This window comes from Periophthalmus magnuspinnatus, chromosome 5 (genome assembly GCF_009829125.3).
Source record: "Periophthalmus magnuspinnatus isolate fPerMag1 chromosome 5, fPerMag1.2.pri, whole genome shotgun sequence".
Classification (NCBI taxonomy): Eukaryota; Metazoa; Chordata; class Actinopteri; order Gobiiformes; family Gobiidae; genus Periophthalmus; species Periophthalmus magnuspinnatus.
Genome location: NC_047130.1, coordinates 14,121,748 through 14,148,917, shown reverse-complemented (window position 1 = coordinate 14,148,917; position 27,170 = coordinate 14,121,748). Strand labels below are relative to the sequence as shown.

The following is a 27,170-nucleotide window of genomic DNA, read 5'->3' as shown; positions in this document are numbered from 1 at the left end:
TGTGGGCCAAAGATGATGACTTCTGTCTTGTCTGAGTTTAGCTGGAAAAAGTTGTTTTGCATCCACACACTGATCTGTTGGATGCAGTGTCAGAGTGAATCCACTGGTCCATATTCACCTGCTGCAGTGAGACATAGATCTGAGTGTCATCTGCATAGTTGTGGTAGGACACATTATTGCTGTGTATTAACTGGCCTAATGGCAGCATGTAGAGATTGAACAACAGGGGTCCCAGGATTGACCCCAGGGGCACCCCACAGGTCAGGGACATTTTATCTGAGACACATTTTCCAATTTCAGTGTAACCAAATTATATTAAAATAGGGTAAATCTTGTTCAAAGTTTTTCTACTGTGTTTATTTAATTGAAATTTGATAAAGTAATTGTTAATTGAATTAATGCATTTGGAAAACAATGTGCCTTGCATATTCATGCTTTGCTCCATGTTACAGGCCACATCGGTATAGTAATATATACATATATATATCCTGGCTGTCAAATTTTAGAACCCATTGTGGCCCTTGTGTCAAAAAGTTTTCCCACCCCTGTTTAAGACCCCACCACAACACTGAAACTGCTCTTATCAAGGTGACAAACCCACCTGAACACTGATGCAGGGAAAGTCTCAGCCTTGATCCTGTTAGATCTGAGTGCTGCCTGTGACACTGTCGATCATGGGATCCTCTTACAGAGACTAGACGACTGGGTGGGTCTCTGGTATAGCACTAAACAGGTTCAAGTCCTATCTAGAAGACAGGGAGTTCATTATATATATATATATATATATATATATATATATATATACACACACACACACACCCCCCCCCCCACACACACACACCCCTATACACACACACACACACCCACACACACACACACACACACCCCACACACACACAAACTGTAATTTCTGGACTATAAGTCACTCCAGAGTATAAGTGGGACCAGCGAAAAATGACATGTAAGTCGCACTGGCCTATAAGTCACTTTTCTTTTCTTTTTTTTTTTTTTTTTACAAAATCCGAGACCAAGAACAGACATTTTATCTTTAAAAGCAAGTTATAATAATAACAATAAACTAGAGAACAACAGGTTGAATAGCAGTACAGCACGCTAATGTATGCACACACACAACACAGACTTGTCACATACAACTGTAAATAGCTGTTAGGTCTACAAACTATGTTACATCTTGGTATGTCTTGGTACGTCTTGGTATGTCTTGTATGTCTTACCACCACCTGTCACTATTGTATATGTATGGTCATTATGTTTGTATGTCTTACATTAAACAAATAAATAAATAAATGAAAAAATACTAACGTATACTAAGTAAATGTGACTGAGTATATGTAACAGTATCAAAAGTCAATGATTGTGATAGCTCTACAGAGGAAACATGTTGGCTCAAAATCTAATTGTAAAGGGCTTAAATAAACCTAACATTTCATGCTAAATTAATTTAAAGAAAAATAACAGCGACATTAAACGATGTAATTACTGATCATGGACTGTATATAGTCTATTCCACTAATGTAATGGGTCTGTTGGCCGTTGTGTTGTGTGAGGTAAACGCACAGCTGATCCTTCAGCGTAAACGAACTGACATTGATTTTACAATAGATTTAGGTAAATATATATAAAAATCAACACTTTAAATACTTACTATACAAATATACGTGTACTTCATGGTTTAAACCTGCTCTGTCATCCTATATATTTGTCTAAATAAAAAATGTGCTATTATTCTGAAGGTCCTGAGCGAATACACGCGCTCACAGTAGTTCACTTCCGCTCCGCAGTTTCCCAAAGTTTGGAAAAACTTTGCGAAATGTTCCGCGTTTTACCTCAAAATGTGCGCGTTTTTTTCATGTGTAGTGAAACATGTTCCAGTGTCTGCACATGAGCGGGTTATTATACACAATGCAGGTCTTTTATTCGGCTTTTGGGAGCGTTTTAAACTTGGACTGTATGTTTTTAATCACTGCGGTGGGTTTAGCTAACAGCCCTTGTGGGTAACGGCCCCGGAGAGGCACGGATGCGTCCACGGCTCTTTATCGCGATCACGGTCACGGTGTGGGCTGTGCTGCTCCAGGCGCCGTGTCTCACCCCGGCTCCCACTCCTCCTTGCCCTGCTCCGGGGGGCTCTGGTGGAGGTACCGGGGTGAGGGGATCCGGACACGGCGGCGGAGAGGCTCAAACACCGGGTTTCGGAGGCGGATCGTACCAGGACACCTCCGCGGACTCTCGGGAGGTGAGTCTGTCCTCATGTTTCTGTTTGAGGTTTTACCGACCATAGACTGATCTAAACTTTTGTCCTCAGTCTCGCGCAGGTCCGCCCGGGAACGAGTCTGCACACATGAACCCTGGTATGATCAATGATTCTTTTCATATTTTTTAACTTGATGTGTGCACATCAGTCTAGGTAATTTGTACTGTTTTGTATTCACTGTAAAAACATGCACATAATGATTTTTTATATTGGTATGGACTGAAGGATACATCATGTTGTGGACATGGGGACATTTTATTGTATTTAACTGCTAATGTCAATGATAAACTGATAATTTAATTGTAATGAAATGTGTATTTTTAATGTCTGTTCACCTGCCCAGGAACTGCAGACGGAAAGTAGCAGTAGTTAAATCTTATACAAATCATATTTTATTCTGTAAAATCATCCCTGACAAATAAAGACTAAAGAAAGAAAGAAAGACACACTAAATGTGACTGGGACAAACTCTGTGTGGCTTAAAAGTGAAGATTGCTATAACACTACTTCAAGGATTTGAATATAAAATGTATTTATTAATCAATTTATTTACCTTTTTTTCTTTGCTACATAATTCCATACATATCATACTTTATAAATTTGATGCCCTCTGTATGTATATTTAAAATTTATAAAGTATTAAAAACAAAGAAAAAAATAACATTGAATGACATGGCGTGTCCAAACTTTTGACTGGTAGTGTAGGTCTTGTTCAAACCAGTGGACATTACACTAAAATACAGTTATCATGTATATTTTGAATCTTGATCGATGCCAACAACACCACAGCTTTTTTGACTGAGAGTAAAAGGCGTTCTCACATGGGCGTCCTGACAGTGATTGAACAGTAGAAATAATCCTTAATATTGTTTAATTGTTTAATGACTTGGTTTAACCTTTGTTTAAACCCAGAGTTGAATATAATCTTTGTGCTGTCTAGTGTCATTGAGTCTAGGAACTGTATAATGTTTATTTTTGCTGGTTTGAAGTCTTGTTGGTTTGATTGTTTCAGAAATGTCCTCCTCGGATCCTCTGCACTCAAACACACAGCTCCTCAGAAGAAAGAGGAGCTCTCTGACCAGAAGCCCATCTGAGCACGTCCTCCTCCAGGTACTTTCCCCCTCCCTCCGATCCCTCTCCCTGAGCACCTCCTCCCCCAGGTAGTCCCCCCTCTCCCCGCAAGGTGATAGTAGCCAGGTGTAGACCCTGTGGTACCAACATTAAAGTTTTTCATGTGTTTAGGTTCAGACTGGACCAGAGCTGTCTCAGTTTGGAGTCAAGTTCCACAAATGTGCTCAGGTATGAATCTGAGTCTATAGAACTTGTATAGGTATAATGTTTTTGTTAGAAAATTGCACTTACATTGTTTACATTAAGGATCCCAAAACCTTAAAGTTTTGGATACGATTTAATGTGGTCTATTGAGTGATGCACTTTATGATCTCTTCTGTAAATGAATAATGACAAATGTTGAAGTTAAACCCTGTTAGTCAATCTTAATGTTTTTTTTGTATGATTTTTTACATTTGAAGTACAATTGTTAAATCAAAAAATACTAGTATTGATACCAGATAGTCATTTGAGTAGGTATCGATACTAAAAAAAGTCACATTCACAGGACAGAAATGAACCGTCCTAAAAAGCTTTAGAATAAACAAGTATAAGACACATAGACTAGTACACACCCATGGACCACTATGGAACCTACCTAGATCACTGAGGGATTACACAGATATACATTATATTACACGAGGTAATATAAAAGAAAGTACTACCATTTAATGTTAAAAATCACATTCTGCTGTCTAAAGAAAGAATATTTTTATTATCATTGTGGTATTGATTGGTATTGAGAATCGAGTCTATTCCTTAGTATTGAAATCAAATTTTTTGTATTTTAGTATTAGTGCACTATTTTTCGAGTGAGAATTCTTGTGTGATGGTTCCTGTTTTAACTATAGCTCTTATTTGATCATTCCTCTTATTCTTAGTTGGTCCCAGGCTCTGACCCCCCTCTGATCTCCATTCTCCTCCTCATCCACCACGTCGGCCCTTCTCATGGCTCCAACCTGACACAGGTTGCTGTCCGAGACTCTATCTCTGGCCTTGCTCCGGTCCGGTCTGAGGTCCGGTCCTTGGGCTGGTCTGAGGGCAGAGAAGTGGAGGCCGGTTACCAGAGCTTCGCCATAGACTCTCTTTATGGTGAGTGGGGCCCATGGACTGTATAGAGGGACATGGCTAGCTTGCCCCGGGAGTCCATCGACTCTGGCTCCAATTCACTTTCTAAAGAAAAACTGTGGTCTCTCTGTGTAACTGCTGCTGTCAAGGCTCATTATTCTGACTTTAAAATGTTGGTTTTAACCCGCTCTACATGATCCTGAGGTTATTATTTCACAATTTTGTCCATAAACCAAGATATGAACATTGATATCAGACAAATCAGGCACCATCTTTGTCCAAGTTGCTTCTGCTAGCGTTAGCAACAGATTTGATTGACTGCGATGCTAAGCGTCCACTCCCTCCTAAATTTGTATGGATGAGAAGGGGCGTTGCTTTCAACACCCTCACTCCTGATTGACTCTTTAGTTGCTATGATACACGCGCTCAGATTTACAAATATATAACTGGGGTTGATATTAGCTATAACTCTTAGTCCAGTCCAATGGCAAAAATACCAACTGTGGTAGTACCCCAAAGAGCAGGGTAGAGCTGTAGGCCTGAAATAAACTAGAGGTATTGTATTTAAGTTATCCCCTGTTTAACCCTATAGCATCGGATGCTATCGTCAGCGATAGAGCGGGTTGCGGACTTTCCAGTAGCGTAACTTCGCAACCAGTCGTGCTCTTGTGTAAATTCAAACGGCGTCTAAAGGGGAGACATGGGGCTATTTAAACATTTTTCCGTCATTACGGTAATCTGTCTCTGTTGTCCCTCGAAGGTGATGAATGAGGGGTGAGAGGTGATGATGTGTGGGTGCTGCGGGGATTTTCCCAGTCATTTATTTGATGCGTAAAAGAAAAAATACGGATGGATGTGTAAAAAAGGCAAGACAAGGCAAGTTTATTTGTATAGCACAATTCATACACAAAGTAATTCAAAGTGCTTTACAGAATAAGAAAGACATTTAAACTCACACAAATAAAAACATAATAAAATTAACATTAAAACAGAAGAGTGCAGAATAAAAATAAAAACCTTTCAGTCGTATGCAGAGCTAAACAGAACTGTTTTGAGCCTGGATTTAAACATTGTCAAAGTAGAGGCCTGTCTCACATCTTCAGGAAGACTGTTCCGGGTTTTATTTGCATAAAACTGAAACGCTGATTCCCCATGTTTAGTTCTGACTCTGGGCACCAGCAAGAGGCCGGTCCCTGAAGTCCTCAAATTGCGAGATGGTTCATATGGCACTAACATTTCAGAGATGTACTTTGGTGCTAGGCCATGGAAAGACATACGCAAGCAGAGCTGCTTTAACAGGAAGCCAGTGCCGAGACCTGAGCACAGGACTTATGTGTTCGTACTTCCTGGTTCTGGTCAGGACTCGAGCAGCAGCGTTCTGGATGTACTGCAGCTGTGTTAACGCATGTTTGGAGAGGCCAGTGAGCAGGACGTTACATTAGTCTAACCTACTGGAGACAAATGCAAATCTCTAAATCTGGCTTTGTATACCTTTGATTATTTCTGCAATGTTTTTTAGGTGGTAAAACACTGCAGATGTTACTGATTTGATGTGGCTGTTAAAGTTCTAGCCTGATTTGAAGGTTTTAGAGAGGGAGACTGGAGATGACTGCTGACACTTTCTCTATTTTTCTGTGTGTCAAAGATGATGATTTTAGTCTTGTCTGAGTTTAGTTGGAGAAAGTAGTTTTGCATCCAGAAAAATAGAGGTAATTGTGTGAAAAAATGCAGTAAATTCTTTTACTTCCTTTGATATGATTTTTATGGCTAAAAAAAGAATAAAAGTCTCTGTGAGCTGGTGGTTCTAAACCAGGATGCCCCAAAAATGTGGATCAACTTATAAAACTTAAACTGGAATGTGAGTACAAAGATACTATACGCTGGGGTCCTAGGTCATATTTTCACTGTTTCTCTTCCAGCTGGGTCCCAGGTGGTGCTAAACTACTCCGCCCACATCAAGAGCCCAAAGACTGGAGTCCTGGAGCTCCCTGCTTATCTCACCTTCTCCAACGCCTCACAGGTTATATCCTCTGCATCTTCTCATCCTCGGCTCCTTTATCCCTCTCCTCTGCTCCTCTGAACATCTCCTCTGCTCCTCACTGTTCCTCCTCAGTCCTCAATTTAAATGAATAATCTGATAATAGTTGTGCTCTCCTCTTTCACAGAATGATGTAAACATGTTTGGACCACTCACAGCTAATCTGACCTTAAGGGTGAATTCCACCGTCAGAGTAAGTTTAATACTGAAGTCAGGATGTTATATTGATACTTAGCAGTGACATCATGCTGTGGGGTGTTGCATGTATCTCTACATGCATGTCTGATTTTGTCTGAAACTCAAGAAAAAATACAAAATAGATTTAAACAGGAGCCTGTGATCAATACGAGTGTTCATAGTCCTGTTTAGGAGTTTGATTTTCAGTAAAAAGGTGAGAGTGACTAACTGAAAAACTGTTGGCTAATGCTAGCTAACTTATGATTGTAATGTTTAACTTGATTAACAGCACAAATCAGCTCACATATTGTAGGTCCAGCTCTTTCTGGTGAGATTGTGCTAAAATAAAGATTAGATTAAAGTTTAACAGAGCTTCTGACAGAGCAGTACCTCCAGTTAGCACCACACCCTCAGGGAATGTTGATGACATCAGCTGCAAATGATCAGTAGTTGATCTATTTCACTTCTATCTCTCCAGATGTTTCCACACCCCGCCTTACACTTTGCTGGGTTCCTGGGAGGGTTCCTGGTCTCTTTGGCTTTGGTCCTTTTGGGTTTTCTGTTCCTGAACTGTGTTGACCCCGGCACTGCTCTGAGGCTTTGCCCTAAACAGGTAAAATTCTCTCTTGAGAGATTCAGTTTTTTTCACAAATGTCTCTCTAGCTTCTTTTCTATTGGCACAGTTCACTTGGGGCCTCGGCCCTGTTTGGTGCAGTTCCCTTCAGCCCAGTTGTGATTCCATGCTCCGAACTCCGGGTTCAGGGGCAGGGCTCTTCTCCACGAGAACTGATGTCACCCAAACATAACTCATGTTTTAAACAATCAAATCTAAATCTATTGTACCAGAATTATACTTTTAATCATAAAGCTGATCTCAACGATTCATAAAAAAAATAAAAAAAATACTTTCATTCTTGTGTAGCCACACCTTAGCTAAAGTGATCCGTACCACTCTAGCCCTCTGTAGGAGCTACTACCCAACACCGTCAGACCCCTGTGGGAGCTAGTATCCTCTAGGGTCAGAACAAACAGGGCAGTACGGTTCAATTTAGATAGTGGAGACACTTGCAGGCCGCACCAATCCACTCTAAAGAGAACTAATGGAAATGAGCCTTATTGTGTTGAACATATTTTTTGCATCGAAGAGACGTGGAGCAGCATCTGACCTGGAGTTCGACACCTCTGAGGTTAGCAACGGTTTGAAGCAGGAGGCGGAGTTTGAGGACAAAATAGTGGATATCATGACTCTGGAGGAGCCTCAGGACATGCAGCATGCTCTGGACAGGTATAGCTTCTCAGGGGGGTGGGGGCGGTTTCTCAAACAGGGGTGTGGGGACCCAAGGAGAGATGGGGTTAGACCAGGACTCTTGTGTATGCCACCAACGGCAAAGAATTAGGGTTAGAAAGCTAGCTTCCATCTGGATCCATGAATGAGTCCTTTAGAGATGCTAAAATAATCACTGGTTAACCCGAATAGAAAGCACAGCTGTTAAACACGTGTGCTTAAAGAGCTTAAAGATTATATTCCACATTTTTAAATAGGGCGTATTGTGCAAACTGAACTCTTTGGAGCTTTCTACCATAATATAGTGTTGTTCCCTTATCAAAAACAAAGAGGTTTTAGATGTCATCTATACATGTTTGAGTATTTTAGCAATCACCCTGGCGCAGGGAGCAAAGGGAGGGGTGACTCAGAGCATCAGAAACTCAACTGAATCTTATAAAACATGTTAATATGTTGTTTTGGTGAATATTACATTTTCAAAACAATAAAGGGCAACAATGTGATGTAAATATGTTATGTGTTAGAAGTTAATATCCCATAGATGTAACTTATCCCCTCTTTAAAGAGTTGACTCTGTCTGACCCCCTCCCTCTCTCCCTCAGTCTAGAGACCTCCTCTCTGCTCCGAGCCTCTGCTCAACTTGAAGCATCGCGGTTGCAGATGCACAGAGACCTGGTGGTGGCTCTGTTGAGCCAAGGGGCGGGGTCAGGAGTCACACTGGTGGAGGTGCTGCTGGGCCAGATAATGGCGCTAGAGGGCAGACTGCAGGAAGAGCACCAGGACAAGATGGCTGCCCTCACCGAACATTTCAACAAAGAAATGAGAGACACCATGAATGCCATAAACACTCAGTTGCTCCGAGACACAGAGGAGAGAGAAGAGGCAGAGAGGAAGAGCAGGGACACAGAGGTGAGAGAGGAGGCAGAGGGGAGAAGCAGAAACACAGAGACACTGTTGTAGTGTTCTCAAGATAAAAACATTTCAAACTCCATTTTGATACTAAGGAATAGACTCGATACCATGATGATAATAAAAACATTCTTTATTCAGAACTTTTAGTGATTTTCAGCATTAAGTGGTAATACTTTCATTTCTATTCCAATCTGTGTAATTCTCAGTGGTCCAGGTAGGTTCCATAGTGGTCCATGGGTGTATACTAGTCTATGTGTCTTATACTTGTTCTGATACAGCTCAAGATCATTGTAAAGCTATTCAGTAAAGATTCATTTCTGTCCTGTCAATGGGACTTTTTAAATATTGATATATGCTCAAATGAGTATCTCGTTTTGATACTACTTTTAGTATTGCTTACTATCTGATTTTCAATAGTTTTGACAACACTAATCTTATGACTCTCTCTTCTGCTCATCTGCTTTTCTGCTCCTCTGTTTTGCATTCCCTGAGCCTCTCCTCTGCTGACTCTCTGCTCCTCTGCCCCTCTTCTCTGCTCCTCTGACCCTCTTCTGTACTCCTCTGATCCTCTCCTCTGCTTCTTTGACCCTCTCCTCTGCTCCTTTGACCCTCTCCTCTGCTCCTGTGATCCTCTCCTCTGCTTCTCTGACCCTCTCTCTTCTTTCCACAGACTGCTCTTCACTGCAGAACACTCCAGGAGAAGTTTCACAAACTGAAAGAGAGGTGGGTACAGCATCACCTCCTGGTCAGACAGGAGGAGGTGTCGGCTCGGGTGCAGAGGGAGGTTGCAGAGAGGAGACGAGAGGTGGTGCATCAGATCTTCTGTGAGGAGTTGGAGGAGGCCACAAGGACCGGAGACATGGACCAGAGCTCAGCCTCAACTCTGCAGCATCTGTACTTCAACTGCCAGGTCTGATATGCAAGACTGGACTGCACCAAGGACTGCACGAGGACTGAACCCTCTCCATACCTCCCACTCTCTCTTTCTCCCCTCTCTCTCCCTCCTCCCCTTTGTCTTTCCCTCTCTATAGGACTTTCTGGAGCAGGTGTGGGATGAGGTGGTGGCCCATCAGAAGGCTATTCTCTCTGAGCGTCAGACTCATAGGAAGCTCCTGGTGCAGAGTCTGCAGGGAGTCCACAGTCTGGTCTCTGAGACCTTCTGTAACAACAACAGCAGAAGGTGTGCACATTATGTCATCATTATAACCTCAGGAGGCACAAATATTAAATCATTATTAGGTCCGAGCACCACAAGTTGATGAAGCACGTAAGTGCACATGCACAGCCACAAATCAAGCGCAATGCACTCACCCTTGTACAGACACTCACCCAAGGCACAAGTCAAATCTTGCATGTCCTGTGCACACAAATAAGTACTGCAAAAATTGAACATTATAATGGTAAGTTATCACATAACCATGAGGTCAGTGTGGTCCTCACATGGAGCAGTGTCCTGTATACCTGAATTACTATAAGAAGGAACATCCACACATATGAAACCTGTCTCTCTATTTACCCTTGTTTGACGCTGCTCCTCTGTTATCGTAGGGGTGGGCCTGGGGGTGAGCTGCAGGCACTGTATGACAGAGGGCAGCAGGAGGTGCTGGTGCAGAGGCAAAGGCTGCAGGAGACGGTGAAGCAGGAGAAGGCAGCTCTCCGCTGTGACCTGCTCCAGAAACGACGAGACAAGCTCTCAAATATGGTACAACACACCTGCACACACCTGCACAAACTCACACATCTAACATACTGCTCTAGAAATGTCGAGACAAAGTTGGATTCTGTTCTGAAATACATTCGGGTTAAAGACAGTGCAGAGTCTTGAACTGTGTCTAATGCAGAGTCTTGAACTGTGTCTAATGCAGAGTCTAGTGCAGAGTCTAACAGGTGAGATTGTAGCCACAAATAACCAATGTGGCTTTAACCAAAATGACCAGAACACAGCTGCCCTTAGTGTGATATATGGCCACTGCTGCATGGGAAAACAGAATGTTTTGCACCTTTGTAAGAAAGTAAGCAATGTATCACATTTGTATATTGTCCACAACACCCTCTGTGCTATAGTGTGAAGATCACATACACCCCTGTACACACACATCTGTGCTCACCTATACTTGAACCTATACACACACTGACCTAATGTACTGCTACAGAAACATCGAGATGCCCTCTGTCATATGGCACACACCTGTACACACATCTGTACTCACCTGTACTAACACTGCGCACACGCCATACCATGTTTAAAGGGAGTGACATGTCACCCGTAGCGTTCGGCTACAAATGAAGAGCATTGAGGCTAGCATTTATAGAAGCTAATCAATGGCAAGTGTCATAGCAACCAAAGAGCCAATCAGGAGCAAGGCTGTTGAAGTTAATCCTTGGTTCCTGCTTGGTTTGGCGTGGAGGGGGAGCTTAGCAATTCTGTCAATCAAACCTTTTGTCTGTTTCTGACAGCAGTAATTACAGAGAGAGGGGACACCGTTTTTCTATAGAAAGTGAATTGGCCAGAGTCGATGGAGCCGAATCGCACCCATGCAACACAGCAACTAGTGGGACATATATGTCCACAGGTATATACAGACTAAGGCACACATTCATGTTCAGGGACTCAGGCAGACTGGCACAGGTGTGGCAGCCTCTCCGACCACCATCCCACAGGGATTCTCTATATACTGACTAACAGACCACAATAGTCTCCTCCTCCTATTTCTCTTCCTCCTGCCTTTTCTCTCACTCATCTTTCAATCCCTCCTCCTCATCTCTCTCTTTCTTCTCTCCTCAGTGGCATCTCCACAGACAGCAGCAGAACTCCCTTTCCTCCATCCCCCTCTCTTCCCTCTCCTCCCCCTCCTCCCTCTCCTCCTCCTCCCCTCTGCCTCCTGTTGAGTTCATGCTTCTCCTTCAGTCCTGGAGAGATCTTCTGGTGTTTCAGAGCCGTGAGGAGTCTGAGCTCATAAAGCACCTGGACCAGGAGGCAGCCACTTGCATCAAGAAGGTACTTGATACACAGCTCTTTAAAGGAGCTACCTAAGACACACCTGTGACCGACGTAACAGTGTTTCTGAGTGTTTCATTTTAATGAGGCTCTACGCGCACGCCAAGCTTAATTTTATATATTCAGCTATGAACCAGTTCATTTTTATGTGGGTCTAAAATGCCGAGACAGTAGGGAATGTGTATCGGAGGACAGTGGTGAAAAAGAAAAAGGTTCCTCCAGCCCCTTAAGCTAAGCTAAGCATTAGTGCATCCCTTTTGTCAGAGCACTGCAGACTGGAGCAGACGGGGGTTTGCCATGGGGGAGTACAGGCTTAAAGGGTCATTCACTGGAGCCGTCAGACTTGAATGCAAATCCACTCATTGGTGTGGTTGTATAGTACCTGTTTACATCAGTTAAGTGACAGTTTGTGAAGAAAACTTTGCCAAGAAAAGTACAAAAATACAGCAAGCTGAGTTTTAAAATGGAATCTCTCTGCCTATGTCAAAACACTTTAAACCTTTAATTTTTAACGTATTTCTGGACTATAAGTCACACTTTTTTCATAGTTTGGCCAGGGGTGTGACTTATATTTAGAGGCAATTTATATGTGAAATTATTTAAATATATAATTTCACATCTTCATTATTGTCACACTAACTACTGCGCAAGGGGTCTCTAAGCTTGTGTACCAGTAACACAGCCACGCAAAGTGGCGCTTCATCGACTTGAAAGTGACACAAAGGATGAAGAATTCAATGGATTCAGTGATTTGGAGTGAGATCCAGAGTAACCTTGTTAGCTTGTTTTTTAAGCTTTAGTTATCTGATTAACTGTTAATATCTTATGGTAACATACCATACACGTATTCAGTTTATCTATGCTTAATGCAGCTGAAAAAATATGTGTTGCGTAACGGTTGATTATATATGTTACAGTTCACTTTTTTAACCAAGAGATTGCGCTGGTGTGTCTGTAACACTTAATATAATATATAATATTTTTTTCTTCATTATTATGCATTTTTTCCCTGGTGAGACTTATACTCCGGAGCGCCATATAGTTTGGAAAATACGATAAAGGTTGTTGTTTATTTTTATTTTGTTATGTCATTTAAACAAGTATGTTTACATTATGGTTGTTAAGTAACAGTTATGGAATTACCTCTACATATGTCACATCTGCTGCCTGTGTCCAACCAGGAAGTAACATTATAAACTTCAGGAAAGTTAAATAAATAAATAGGAGGAAAGATTTTTTGTAAAATCTGAAATAAGATTTAGTTTTATTCAAATGTGTCGTATGTTTGTATTTTGATGTAAAGTACTTCCAACCCGTCACGCACATGTTTTGTGACTCCTCACAAGTTTGTTGTTTGCAGGTGGTGAGTGACTTGCTCAAGGGCACAACGACAGAGCTCAGAGAGCTCCACACCCCTGTGCTCCTGCAGACTGAGCGCCCCCTGCAGCACACAGAGGAGGCTGCGGTGGCACAGGAGAGTAGAGGCTGTACCACAGAGGAGCCACAGGGGGCGCTGCAGAGGGAGCTGGGAGAGCAAAGGGACATCAGGGAGCAGTGCAGAATCTTCTTCAGGTCTCTCTCTGACTTTGACCTCTCCCTGCCTGTTCTCCCTGTATCTCCCTGTCCCCTTTCTTCACATGCATTTCATCTCTCCTCTTAACTGCCCCCCTCCTCCTCTCTCTCTTCTCCGCCCCTCTCCTGGTCTCTCTCCTCTCTTCTCCGCCCCTCTCCTGGTCTCTCTCCTTTTAGTTCTCCCTCTTCTCCTCTCTTATCTCTTTTTTCTGTCTTTACAGGCGTCTCCTCTCCTCTCAGCTCTCCCTCTCAGACTCTGACCTTCTGAAGTTGAAGCTGGAGTATCAGAAGTGTTTCTCAGTGATGGACAGGTGTCTGGTGGTACCCCCTGCTGTCCTCAGAGCCAAAGTGCAGCGTGGCCTGGAGGAGTGGAGGCGGAGCCAAGAGAAGCTCATGGTGACATTGCACATAGCTGTCTATAGAACTCTGATTCACTGTTATTGAAGGAAATCTCCAAACTTCTGCTCCACAAATGTTGAGCCTTCTCATTATTTGTTTGCGATTGGCTCCACAAACTTGTCATTTTAATCTTATGGCTTAAATCCTTTCTCCTGACAACACTTACGTCTTTGGAGTTGAATAATGGCTCCACTTTTTGTCCACTTTTTTTTGTGAAAAAATCATTTGACTTTTGTTTATTTACACTGACAGAGAAGATGCTGAACTTTGTGCCAGTTTTTGTTTCATGTGGTTAGGCCCAGTAATTGCAGAGATAGTAACCATAAATCAGGTCAACAGATCTGCAATATGACAGTTACACAGCAAACTCCACCAGAGAATTCTGACCTGTCTCCAGCTCAGGTTAAATGTGTTAAATGTTCAGCTTTAAAATATCAGTAGAATATTCAAAAATCAAAATGGAGGCAACTGGGAGCAAAAAAAAAAAAAATCTAAACATTTCAGTGATTAGCTGACTCCTGATCTAAAAAAATAACCAACCATTTTGAATTTCCTGAGTAGAGGTGCCTATGGGATTGTTAAGTGATGATGTTACTTCCAGGTCCAACCAGAAACTTCACAGCTGATTTATACCTTTATTTTTGTTCCTTATTCATCAAACAAGAGACAGTCACCTTTCAAAAATGTTTAACCACAAACTCTATCAAATATGTAAATAATGTAGTAATAATCTAGCATAACATAGGATTACCAATGTATATGTCACTAACTTCCTGTCACTGCTAATGCTATCTTAGCCTAGCCTAGTTTCTTACCTCCACCTCCTGCATGCACTTTCTGTCACAGTTATAACCACATTAGCGTTAAACAACTGCAATCTCTTTTTAACATTATTAATCAGCTGATTCGATTTGGACCTGGAAGTGACATCACACTTAACAATTCTATTTTAAAGGTCGAAGAAATTGTGTCGTCTGGCCCAAGCCCCGAGGTTTAAACATGGCCACCTATTGTAGTCAATGGGCCGCGCTCATTGGCACATGTGTGTTTAGTCTTAAGCAGCTAGGTACATCTGGTCCTGCCCTGCCCATGGACCATGTACAGTTGAACTACCCCCCATGAGACTTTGCGCGTCAAGGGCGAGTGGATCGAAGTGGCTGTGAAGAACACAAGGGAATAATAAATGCATTTCAAATCATAAATGATAATGTTTGATTCCAGAGCACTTCTGAACCATGTTCTAAACCTGTGCTTCACATGCTTGTTCATGTCTTACCACGTGACCGCTCTAACCATTCTGACCTTAGCTAGAATGGACATAGAGTGTAGCTGAATCTAACAATTAAAAAGTGTTTTTTTAAGGCAACAGACAGATTTTGAGCTGTGCAAAAGTTTATGATCTGAAAATAGGTAAAAACTGACACAATATTTAACCTTTATGAAAGTTGTAGGTACACTGTCAGATGAACATGAGCAGTTTGTGATTACATTGCACCCTATTAGAAAAGTCCTTTCTGGGCAAGAGGGATTTTTTCATTGTAGTACCAATGAATGGCCAATAATCCAACTCAAGACAGCTCTAAAATTGCAATACCATATCCAGTCATTTTAAAAGACCCATGGTCTGGCCTCACTTCACTTTTGACTCTGGAGTTCAGAATGTATTGTTTTACTTGGACTGTTGCATACAATAAGAAGCTGAAACCATGAACTCTCTGCACAGATGTTATAACCAGTGTTTTTCAACATGAATGCTATGGATATTTCTGCTTTAATGAAAACTGAAGTGAATATTTCCTGTGGCACATATGGAGTTTATTAAAAGAATGTTTGTGTTGTTTTCAGAGTCGAGGCAAAAGGAAAAGCACCAAAGAAGAATCTGAGCTCAGAAGGTTTAAGAAAAACCTACAAGAACGATTAAAGTTGTATGAACAGAGCCACAAGAAGGAGATGGAACTCAGAGAGGAGGTGAGAGAGTAGGAGAGAGAGGAGGTGAGAGGTAAGGAGAGGAGGCAAGAGGGAGAACTGAGAAGGTCTAAGAAGAACCTACAAGAATAAGTTACACTGTTCAAACAGAGCCACAAGAATAGAAAGGACCCATAAAAGAGGTGAGAGGACAGGGAGACGGGAGAGAGATAAGAAATGAGGAGGGAGAGAAGAGAGGGGACTGACAGGTGAGATGAGAAAGAGAGAGGGGAGGGGGCTCCTCTGACTCTGCTCCTCTCCATGTTGAGGCCGTCTCTTCTCTCTCCTCTGCTCCTATACTTTCTCCTCAGATACAGCAGCAGATGCTTTCTGACTCCCAGGCCATCCTCTCTCACTTAGTTGTGTTGCTCCTCCTCTCCTCACTCCTCTCTCTGAGTGTCTCTCCTCTTCTCTCCTTCTCTTTCCTCTCTTCTCTCCTCTCTCTCTCAGAGCGTCTCCTCTCATGTCTGTTGTTTTTTCCTCTCTTTCAGATGGAGCAGCAAATGCGTTCAGACTCTCAGGCCTCCCTCCTTTCTCTCTCAGAGCGTCTCTCCTCACTCCTTGTGTCTCTTCACTTGGACAAGGTTCAGAGTTGGAGCCAAGTGTTGCAGACATGGGAGGCCATTTTATGTCTCCAGTCGCTCCTGATCCCAGAGCTCAGAGAGAGACCCGAGATGGCCACTGAGATCCGCGCGCACCGGGAGGTACTGAGCATACTCAAGTCTCACCTTTGGGGCGACAGTGGCTCAGTGGTCTGTCGTTGTGTCCTTAGGCAAGACACTTCACCCACATTGCCTAGTATGAAAGTGGTGTGTGCTCGAATGATAGGTGGTGGTCGGGGGGGCAGATGGCGCAGATTGGCAGCCTCGCTTCCGTCAGTCTGCCCCAGGGCAGCTGTGGCTACAGTAGTAGCTTACCATCACCAAGTGTGGAAATGAATGAATAATGACTATAGTGTAGCGCTTTGACAAGCCTGTAAAGCGCATTACAAGTGTAAGCCATTATTATTATCACCTACATCTCTCACAACACCCGGCCACCCAGGATAGAGCTTGTGTCTGAGTGACTCTCTCAGCAGATGTGATTGACAGCTGAGGAATGCTATAGTCCACTTACTCTGGGCTGAGGGCTGTTTTATTTATTTATTTTTTTTAACATGCGCCAGTATTGTCATCATGAGGTGCTGTTTGTTTACATGTCGCTGTGTAGGAGTAAATATGACCAGCGGTACAAATAAAGAATGCTGAGAATCCCTCGTCCGTCAGGGTGTAACAGCAGGGAGGGGAACAGGAAGGGGAGCAGTAGACCAGAGACTAAATCTCTGTCTCTGTCCAGTTTATTTGATGGTCAGGGGAGCAGAGTGTGTTTGGAGTGCAGACTGTATATGTAAATAGACATGGCTAATCTGCTAGCTGCTGCATTCCAAATAGGAAGTAAGCATAGGTGCACTTCTGGCTCCAATTCACTTTCTATTGAAAAATGCTCTCTAAATTCTGCTGTCGGGCTCGTCATTTTGGTCTTAAAATGTTTGTATTAACTGACTCTGCATGGTTCTGGTATTTTTATTTAGCTATTTTTTCCGTAAATCACGATATGAACTCTAATAACAGACAGTTTTGAAGGACAGTGTTGCTAAGCTCCTGCTCCCTGCTAAATAAGCGGTGTGTGCTGGAAGGAGCCTTACCTTCAACAGGCTCACTCTGGATTGGCTGTTTGGTTGCTATGGTCCTCACATTCAAAATTTACCGCTATAACTGCTAGCCTCGATGAGCTTCATTTGATACAGACACAAACAGATACAGACACAGGCACAGGCTGTTGTGAGCGTATAGTGTTTAGGTCTGTGATGTTTTTGTGTCTTTAAGGGAGCACTCAGTCACCCAATCGAATGGCGCCCAAGTACTAAAGCCACTAAAGATTTGCTATGTGTGTCCAGTGTGAGTTCAGATCTTCCGTGCTCACGCGCCGCACACTTCAGACTGTGGCACAGAGGAGGAGGGGCCAAAGCACAGGGTTCATGTATGCCAACGCTCATGACTTTAGGAGGGCTAATATTACTCATAAAGATAAACGGTGAATAAATCTGGTCTCTCATCTCCTGCTTAACCCTCACTGCACCACACTGCTCTTACCCTCTTAGAATTTTATCAGAGAGGTTTCTGCCACTCGGCTTATTTTCTCTGCTAAAACATTAGCTCTTCAGCACGACATGTAGGTGAACAGTGTTGTGTGATGATGGCATCAGGCCCTGATCTGGTTGTGCCACAGAACCCTCAATAATAAAAGCCCAGTGTGAGAGCATCCTTATCTCACTCCACAAATCTCCTCTCACTTTGACACCTCTAGTCTCACAATCGTCTCACGTTGACTTCTCATCTCGCTTTGACTCCTCTTCCCATTCTGACTCCACTCACCCTAACTCATCTCATCTCTCTCTGACTCCTCTCACCCTTACTCCTGTCCTCTCTCTGATTCCTCTCTCTCTGACTCCTCTCACCCTTACTCCTGTCCTCTCACTGATTCCTCTCTCTCTCTGACTCCTCTCACCCTTACCCCTGTCCTCTTTCTGACTCCTCTCTCGCTGACTCCTCTCGTCTTACTCTGACTGCTCTCCTCTCACTCTGACTCCTCTCTCGCTGACTCATCTCCTGTCTCTCTGACTCTCTCATCTCTCTGACTTCCCTAGTCTCACTCCGATTCCTCTAGTCTCACTCTGACTCCTCTTTCTTGGACTCCTCTCTTCTCACTACTCTCGTCTCACTCTGACTCCTCTCTTCTCTCTCTGACTCGGACTCTCTACTCTCACTCTTGATTCTTCTCCTCTCACTCTGACTCATTTCTTCTCACTCTCGTCTCACTCTGACTGTTGTTGGTTTGATCAGGGGTTGGCTGCAGCTGAGGAGGAGTTTCAACAGGATCTGTGCAGAGTGGACATTGACCTAGCACCACCAGTCGACACTGACCCTCTGACCACCCTGTCCTCTGTGTCCCCTCCCCCTCCTATCCCACCTCTCTTGGAGGATGGAGTCCTGGAGGTGAAGCCAGACTGCAACATGGGGTCTATCCTCCAGGAGGCGCTGTACAAACGAGAACAGCTCCTGTCTCTGCTGAGCCAGAAGTCAGTGACGTGCAGGCTGTGTTTATGTTCTACTACTACAACTATTGCTATTACTTCTACTACTATTACTATTACTGTTATTACTATTACCATCACTGTTATTACTATTACCATCGCTGTTACTACTACTACTACTACCACAATTAGAACAAATATTATTACTACTGTAACTACTCCACTTCTACTGCTGCTAAAACTGCTACAGATACTAATACTAAAACTATTACAAATACAAATAAAATACTACTACGAAAAACTAAAACTAGTGTTAGTATTATACATGTACCTAACCCAGTGTCTCTGATATTTTTACAGGTCTGAAGAATCCACATCCAGGACTCAGATCAGAGAAGATCTGCGACAACATTTGGAGCTGAGGAGACTGCAACAGCTGTGTGCACAGGTCTGGACCGGGACTGGACCGGGACCTGACTGGGAGTGATACGGGACTGGAACTGGACTAAACCTGGTCTTTGTTTCAGGATGTGAAGTTCACGTCTGTTCTGGTTAGGCTGCTGGAGGTTCCTCGTGATGTTCTGATGCAGATGCTGTGTGTGCTGCTGCCTGCTCTGCCTGAGAGAGAGCTCCTGTCTCTGTGTGAAAGTCTGAGTCCTAAGGATCTGCCACAGTGTCCACGGTAAGAACATGCAGCATACAACATGTCTTTCCTGTGTGACTATGGCATGTGTGTGGTTATCCTGTCTCCTCCTTCTCACCAGAAGTTTCTGGGTTAGACTCCTGATCTCTCTAAACAGAGTTGTGCATGTCCTCCTTGTGTTACTGTGACTGAGTGGTTATCCTATCCCGTCGCTCTCACTAGGAGGTTGTGGGTTAGACTCCTGATCTCTCTGTGTTTTCAGCTTGTCTTCTCTGAATCATCTCATTGTTAAACTGAGAGCAGATTTTACTCGTGAGGCATCCCTGGATGCTCCTGTCTGCACCGGGCAAACTGATAGGTGAACTGCCACACTTCTTTTGGTTTTCCATACTCCTTTTGTCAGGTGTCACTAACGATGATATCATTTTCAGGATGGAGGAAAAGAGACGGGGTCTGTTAGAGAAGCTCCTCTCCTCCGTCTGTGCCCCACCTCCTTCAGCCACTCCTCTCATTCTGGTCCAACCTGAGATTGGGACTAGATCTGAGACTGGGCCAGAGATCGGGACTAGACCTGGTTCCGATTTCCTTAAACTCTGTCTTGTTAAGCCCGATCCAGACGAGTACATGTGTCTCTCCCGGGCCAGTCCTGATCTGGATCCTGGTCCCTGTCCCAGTACGGTTCTCAGTTCTGATGCTCATGCTGTTCACTCTGAGAGGTTGTTTATCTTCAGAGACGTGCCGGTCTCCGCTCAAACACCAGAGGGTGCCATCAGGAAACGCAGGAAGAACTTCCTGAACCTGAAAAAGAGCAGTGTGGCCCCTCTGATTTCTGACTCCTGACTTCCTGCTCTCACATTTATAATGGGACTCTGCATTTCATTCAGGGGCGGGATTTAATGCTCTATTGCAACCATGGCAATGCATATTTAAACAGTGTTTTCTTATTCACCTGAGCTGCCAGGTCCAAAAAAAACATCATAACAAACTTAACAAAAACACATCCCGCTTTCCTTTGACTATCTGTTGATGCATCTGAGGCTCTATTTTTTTCCCCAAAAAATAGACACTTTGCATTAGTGGTTCGGCTCGCCAATTGATGTTTGCCAATATATTTTCTACAGTCAGGTTAAGGTATATACACACACACACACACACACACACACACCCCCACACACACACATATTTAAATAAATACTATTAATGTCACTGAACCTTAATATTTGCTGTAATTACATCTGCTGATTATGAAATGAACTCTTCAGGGGAAATGCAGCATGAGGCAGGTAGTTGGCTTTGATTGACATCGAGCGCTAAGCTCCGCCCCTAGATGAAATGCCAAGAGTTTAGAGAGTCCCTATTTATAATGGAAAGAAAATGTCTGTCCTGATGAAAATGTTTTATTCGACTGTGTTAAATATTATTGTGTTAAAGATTGTATTATTATTTTGAATTTATTCCTGTTTCAGTTTAAAGGCAGCTGTTTGACATGAGATTCTTTTGGATTCACCCATGTTTTGTACGTGACGGTTACAGTAAAAACACCATACTTTTACTTGTCTTTGAGTATGTCCTTTTTACACGTTTAAGCTCTGTCCAACCACAAGCACCTCAACAACAGTGTCCTGTCTCTGGGAGGAGCGGATGGTTTGGTTTGCTTTTATTTGTACAGGGACAGTGCATAACAATACTTTAACCAAGTCAAAAGTCACAGGAGAGATGCTGGTGCCAGGTTATAGCATGAATGCTAATTTACATCTGTAGCCATTGAGCAGGTAGGTGGAAATACTGAAAATATGGACTGAACTAGTTGAACCTGTTACTCGAAAATATTATTACCGTAGAAGTACAGCGATGTGGTACTAGAGCTGTCCTGTCTGCTGTCCAAAGAATAACAGTAAATGTAATTAAGTACATCAGTACTCGGTCAAAAGGGCAGTGATTACAAGTCCAGATGTTTGCGCGCGTGTGTACGTGTGCGCGCGTGTGTGGGCCTCAGGTGGAGGGGGGGCAGGGGGCGTGGTCTCTGGTCACATCTGTCCTGAGTTTGTGCAAAAGGATTTTTATGTTTTTGCTCCTGAGGTGCGTCCCACAAAAACCTCAACAACAACTACAGCATACAGGACCAGAGCAAAGCAAGGACTGAACCAGGACTGAACCAGGACTGAACCAGGACAGGGCCTGGACTAAACCAAAACTGGGCCGGAACTGAACCAGAACTAAACCATAAACAAAGACCTCTCTTGAACTCTGGACATTCCAAAACACGCCATCCCGTGTGTCTGCGCGTCTTTCTGCCGCTGGCGTCAGATTGGAGGAAACAGTGAGCCGACACTTCTGGACCTGAGACTTTAAACTTTAAACATGAAGGTGCTCGCGCTCCTTACGTGCGTGTGGGTTGCTGTGAGTTTGACCCACGGCGCGCCCCCGACTTGCTACTCGCGCGCGCTCGGCCTGGGCAAAGAGACCATGGTTCTACTGGACCGGATCCACCGCTTTCCCCGCACGGTCAGGCCTCCCGGGTTAATATATCATAGATTATACATGTCACGTGTTTTAATATGTTTAATATGTTTGTCTGCGCAGAAGCCGTGCGCACAAGTCCTCCCCACCATCTTCATTGACGTGCACGTGAGTGTTTCTGTCATACTTCCAGAGCAGTTGGTGTTTAAGGTAGCAATAAAAATTAAAATGACTCAGAACGTGACTTTGACGCGAGTAAAGAGACATTTAAGGTCACACAGAATGATGACGATACGCGCGAGCTTAAAGAAACGCTCCAAAACAGACTGGTGTTGACTATGTGCTTCTTTTACTGTGTGCCTCCCTTTTATAAACTACAGAGAATAAAACTACTAACATGTCGGGAACACGAGACCTTTATTTACTCTTTTTCAGCCCAACCAGAACCGAAGTAGTACATAACCAGTACTTAACCAGCACTAAACCAAGACTGAACCAGTCTTTCCTCCACAGTTTGATCTCCACCAAAGGCTTGTCCTCTTCGCATATATATGTGTGTATATGTATATATATATATATATATATATATATATATATATATATATATATATATATATATATATATATATATATATATATATATATATATATATGTGTGTGTGTGTGTGCGCATATGTATGTATGTATATATATATATATATATATATATATATATATACATACATACATACATAAATACGGTATATGCTGTATATATGTTGTGTGTGTTTCCAGAACGCGTGCATCACCACCAAACTGCGAGACTTCCTGTATGTGCTGCTGAACCACCCTGACCCTGAGTGCAGACAGCGCCCTCGTCTTGTCCTCCTCAAGCGCAAAGTCCAGAATCTGTACACCATCATCACCCGCCTCTGCTACAGGGTAAACCTGACCTCTAACTCAGCACACCGTCACTTGGCTCTGTTACAGGGTAAACCTAACCCCTGACCCCTAACCCCTAACCCTGTACACCATCATAACCCGTCTCTGCTACAGGTAACCCTAACTCCTAACCTTAATCCCTGACACCTGACTGTGGTGTGGTTGGCTCTGCTCTCTTTTGCTCTTCTGATTAGCTCTCCTCTGATTGGTCACCTGGGTCACATGTTTCTGTGCAGGACCTGGTGTTTTTCACCGACGACTGTGAAGGAATCGACACCGGACACAGCAAACCGTACATCCGAGAAGATACACTCCAACTTCTGCAAGAGGACTAGACCGGGACTAGACCGGGACTAGACCGGGACTAGAAGAGAACTAGAAGAGCTGACAGCGGTGTACCTAATAAAGTGGCCTCTTGTATTTCTCGTTGTCTGGACCTTTCAGACTCTGGGCTACATTCCACAACCCTGTGACATGAGATGGCCGGGGCGACATACATTCACAGGAAATGAGCTTCATCTGATAAAAAGCCTCGAATAATAAAGAGCTGTTCCTGTCTGCTCCTGCCTGCTCCTGTCTGCCTCTTGCCTATTTTATATTTTTATTGAAGTACAATTACTCATACTTTTTTTTTTCATACTTGAGTAATATATTGTACAGTGTAACAATACTCATACTCGAGTAAAAGTCGTTGTTCCTCTTCTCACTGTGAGTAAGTCTAAAGTGTGCTTTATGTCGACAATATGAAATGATTTGGCTCATTTTTGTGTCTCTGAAAATAACACATTTTGTGACTTATTTCATGTTTTGTCCTTCACATTACGTTTAAATTTTAAATATTATTTTAAATGAACTCTTATAACCTGACTAAATCCTGTTCCACTTTCTTGGTGTTATTTTTTTTTAACAAAAGCCTCTGTTTTATTCAACTGTTCTTTTTTTTTTTTTACTTTTCACATTAAATTTGTGTTTAACAAACACTGGGTTAAGAAATGTGCCGATGATTTTACCTTAAAGCCCATAGACTATATAGAAAGTGTATATTACATTTATAATTTATATATATTATATTATAGGTGACTAGGGCATCTGCTTAGGATGCCTCCTGGACACCTGTCTAGGGAGGTGTTCTGGGCATGTCCCACCGGGAGGAGGCCCCGGGGAAGACCCAGCAGGGCACGCTGGAGGGACTATGTCTCTCGTCTGTGTACACCCCCCCCCCCCACAATTTTGTTGTGTTTATAGGAACACGTACACTTTCTCTGAGTGTGCTTGCATCTCCCCAACCTGGCTCTGCTCGGTTCCATAGAAATGTTCCTTTGGCCATAATGTTCCACAGTATGGCATTGCATGTTTCTATCCCCCTGGAGAATGTTCCAAAGCCTGGTTTTAACGTTCTGTTTCCATGGAATCATAAACGTTATTCCATTGAAGGAGTAAAAGTTCAGATCATACTGGTTGGGCTTTAACGAACAAATCTGTCTCGATTTCTCGAAGATCCTAGATGAACACAGAAAAACTGTTTCAGTACTTTTACTCTGAAATACTCTGATACTCTTAAATACTCGGGTACTTTAATGAGTCGTGGTTGTGTGGAGACCGGGACATGTTACACGTTTTCGCTTTTTCATTCCTATTTCTGAAACTGAACCCAATAGAAACGTAAAATACGAAAGTGCCAAATTAAAAAGAAAGATTTTCGCTGTTTCTGGTCTTTTCTGTGTTTTCGTCACTGCTCCTCAGAGAGAGGACAGGATCTCTGAGAGATCAAACTCTGGAGACTGTGACACCTGCCCTTTGTCATGTGACTCAGAGACGGTACCTCGCTTTGCCACATGTCGGCGCTTTTCTCCTACTTTAAGCCCCTCCTCGCACCTCGTTTCTGGTTTTGTTGCACAATTAAAAGTTAATCACGCGAGATTTAAGTGTCAGACCTGGTTTAGTTCCGTTTTAGTCCTGGTTTAGAGTTCATCACGTGAGACTTATGTGTCAAGGTTTAAACTTGAATCAGTTCTGGTTTATCATTTTCCGCGCGTAATTGGGGCTTTAGATCTGGACGTTCTGAAGCGTTTACAGTGTCATAAAAACACAGGCAGAGAGAGAGAGAGAGAGAGAGAGAGAGAGAGAGAGAGAGAGAGAGAGAGAGAGAGAGAGAGAGAGAGAGAGAGAGAGAGAGAGAGAGAGAGAGAGAGAGAGAGAGAGAGAGAGTGAGAGTGAGAGTGAGAGTGAGAGTGAGAGTGAGAGTGAGAGTGAGAGTGAGAGTGAGAGTGAGAGTGAGAGTGAGAGTGAGAGTGAGAGTGAGAGTGAGAGTGAGAGTGAGAGTGAGAGTGAGAGTGTGTCCAACAGAAGAAACACAGTTTATTTAATTTGGCTGTAAAAGTTTTATAGCCCCCAAAACTGCAGAGAGAGAAAGAGAGAGATGTAGAGAAGAGAAGAGAGAGTTATGAGATTTTAGTTATGAGTTTCTAGGTGGAAGCAATCCAGGATGCAAGGCCTTTTGAACAATGGTAAAATCCAGAAATAGGTTTCACTTTCATCACATCCTAAAGTGACCTTTGACCTTTGGCTAACTCTGCTGAGACGCCCCTCTTTTATATAAAGGTCTGGAACAACAACAGCAGCACTGGTGTTGCAGTGTTAGACTTACATCAACTTCTGCTCCTTTATCAAGTCTCTGTTTGCAAAATGCTATACACACCACAAACAAAGTATTAACATGTTTCACTTTTGTTTTTGACGCTTTGAGTCTCCCCCCCTTTGCTCAGCCACTCCCCCTTCAGAGCACTATCACAACACAGCATATATGTTCTTTATATAGTCAATCGGCAGAACACGTATATGTCTTAGACTAAAGCCTAAAACCTTTGAATCAAACAGAGAGTGCCATAAGAGCAGTGTTTACAGCATCATCAACGAAAAACCTCCAACATCTCCAAACTCTCCAACATCTCCAAACTCTCTAACGTCTACAACATCTCCAAACACTCCAACGTCTCTAACATCTCCAAACACTCCAACGTCTCTAACATCTCCAAACACTCCAACGTCTCTAACATCTCCAAACACTCCAACGTCTCTAACATCTCCAAACACTCCAACGTCTACAACATCTCCAAACTCTCCAACGTCTACAACATCTCCAAACTCTCCAACGTCTCCAACATCTCCAAACTCTCCAACATCTCCAAAATCTCCAACAGCTCCAACATCTCTGTCTCCAAACTCTCCAACATCACCAAACTCTACAACGTCTCCAAACTCTCGACCATTTTCAACATAATGATAATAATGAATTTTATTTATAATGCACTTTACGTTTGAAGACAAATCTTCAGGTAAAGAACAACAACAATAAAAACATTGAGAGACAAATTAAAACTAGAAGATGCTTTTGTAAAAAGGAAGGTGTTTAGACATTTCTTAAAGTGTCCCCCATCTGTGGAGCCTGAGGTTGTCTGGTAGGACATTCCACAGACGGGGAGCAGCAGCCTTGAAGGCTCTGTCTCTCATGATCTTGAGCCATGTCCTGGGCAGGAGCAGACGGTGCTGTTGGCCTGACTGGGTCCTGGCTGAACTACATGGTGTGAGCAGTTCTGTGAGATAGGTGGGGACGTCACAGTGGAGACAGTGGTGGGTTTGCAGGACCTTGTACTTGATGCAGAGGTGAACGGGAAGCCAGTGCAGGGTGTGCTTGTGTTTCCGCTCCCTCATCAGGCGCCTGGCACCGCTGTTCTGAACATCCTGAAGCTTTTGGATGCTCCTGCCAAGGATCCTGATAAGATGTGCATTACAGTAGTCCAACCTGGAGGAGACAAAGACATGGACAAGCTTCTCTGCAGTCAGGAGAGAGGGTTGGAGCGAGAGGGGAACTTAAGACTCAGCTGAAAGTGACTGAACATAGAGCGATAAAGCACAGAGCTGTGGAAATATTAAATATATGTGAAACGCAAGAGAAAAGTCAGAGGTGCACAGTTCCACTGCACACACAGCCGCACACAAAGTAGAGCTACGAGAACCTAATGTAGGCCTAATGTAATGTAACGTGGGCCAAATGTAGTAGGTCTAATGTAGTTCTAATGTAGCCCTAATTTAGGCTACTGTGTGTGTGGAAATTATAATGGGACTGCACACACGCCTGTCCTTGTCTCTGGCATCTCTGGTGTAGGCCTCAGAAAGTCTCTGGTGTCTCTGGTGTAGGCCTTAGATTGTCTCTGTTGTAGCCCTCAGTCCGTCTCATGTCTCTGGCATAGGCCTTAGTCTGTCTCATGTCTCTGGTG

General features: G+C 43.2%; 2 protein-coding genes across 2 annotated transcripts; both read left to right on the top strand.

The window, feature by feature from the left end:
• The first annotated feature begins 2,022 nt into the window (after nucleotides 1-2,022).
• Nucleotides 2,023-21,067, top strand: LOC117370926 (limbin-like). The gene is made up of 23 exons (XM_055221957.1): nucleotides 2,023-2,254; nucleotides 2,324-2,369; nucleotides 3,285-3,382; nucleotides 3,515-3,571; nucleotides 4,264-4,474; nucleotides 6,370-6,470; nucleotides 6,616-6,681; nucleotides 7,144-7,278; nucleotides 7,811-7,950; nucleotides 8,553-8,859; nucleotides 9,533-9,772; nucleotides 9,894-10,042; nucleotides 10,411-10,564; nucleotides 11,648-11,860; nucleotides 13,221-13,432; nucleotides 13,654-13,828; nucleotides 15,677-15,799; nucleotides 16,288-16,500; nucleotides 18,679-18,914; nucleotides 19,230-19,317; nucleotides 19,397-19,551; nucleotides 19,775-19,870; nucleotides 19,944-21,067. The coding sequence occupies exons 1-23, from the start codon at nucleotides 2,039-2,041 to the stop codon at nucleotides 20,350-20,352; spliced, it is 3,840 nt and encodes a 1,279-aa protein (XP_055077932.1). The 5' UTR covers nucleotides 2,023-2,038; the 3' UTR covers nucleotides 20,353-21,067.
• Nucleotides 21,068-21,459: 392 nt separating this feature from the next.
• Nucleotides 21,460-23,761, top strand: LOC117371253 (cytokine-like protein 1). The gene is made up of 4 exons (XM_033966893.2): nucleotides 21,460-22,017; nucleotides 22,096-22,140; nucleotides 22,747-22,893; nucleotides 23,130-23,761. The coding sequence occupies exons 1-4, from the start codon at nucleotides 21,874-21,876 to the stop codon at nucleotides 23,226-23,228; spliced, it is 435 nt and encodes a 144-aa protein (XP_033822784.1). The 5' UTR covers nucleotides 21,460-21,873; the 3' UTR covers nucleotides 23,229-23,761.
• The last annotated feature ends 3,409 nt before the right edge of the window (nucleotides 23,762-27,170 follow it).

Bases quoted from the DNA above. Each gene is read 5' to 3' on its own strand.
- LOC117370926 (XM_055221957.1), top strand. From the start codon at position 2,039: ATGCGTCCACGGCTCTTTATCGCGATCACGGTCACGGTGTGGGCTGTG. The intron at 6,682-7,143 runs GTAAGTTTAATA...CTATCTCTCCAG, and splicing joins GGGTGAATTCCACCGTCAGA to ATGTTTCCACACCCCGCCTT. The intron at 15,800-16,287 runs GTGAGAGAGTAG...CCTCTCTTTCAG, and splicing joins AGATGGAACTCAGAGAGGAG to ATGGAGCAGCAAATGCGTTC.
- LOC117371253 (XM_033966893.2), top strand. From the start codon at position 21,874: ATGAAGGTGCTCGCGCTCCTTACGTGCGTGTGGGTTGCTGTGAGTTTG. The intron at 22,018-22,095 runs GTCAGGCCTCCC...TTGTCTGCGCAG, and splicing joins TCCACCGCTTTCCCCGCACG to AAGCCGTGCGCACAAGTCCT. The intron at 22,141-22,746 runs GTGAGTGTTTCT...GTGTGTTTCCAG, and splicing joins CCATCTTCATTGACGTGCAC to AACGCGTGCATCACCACCAA.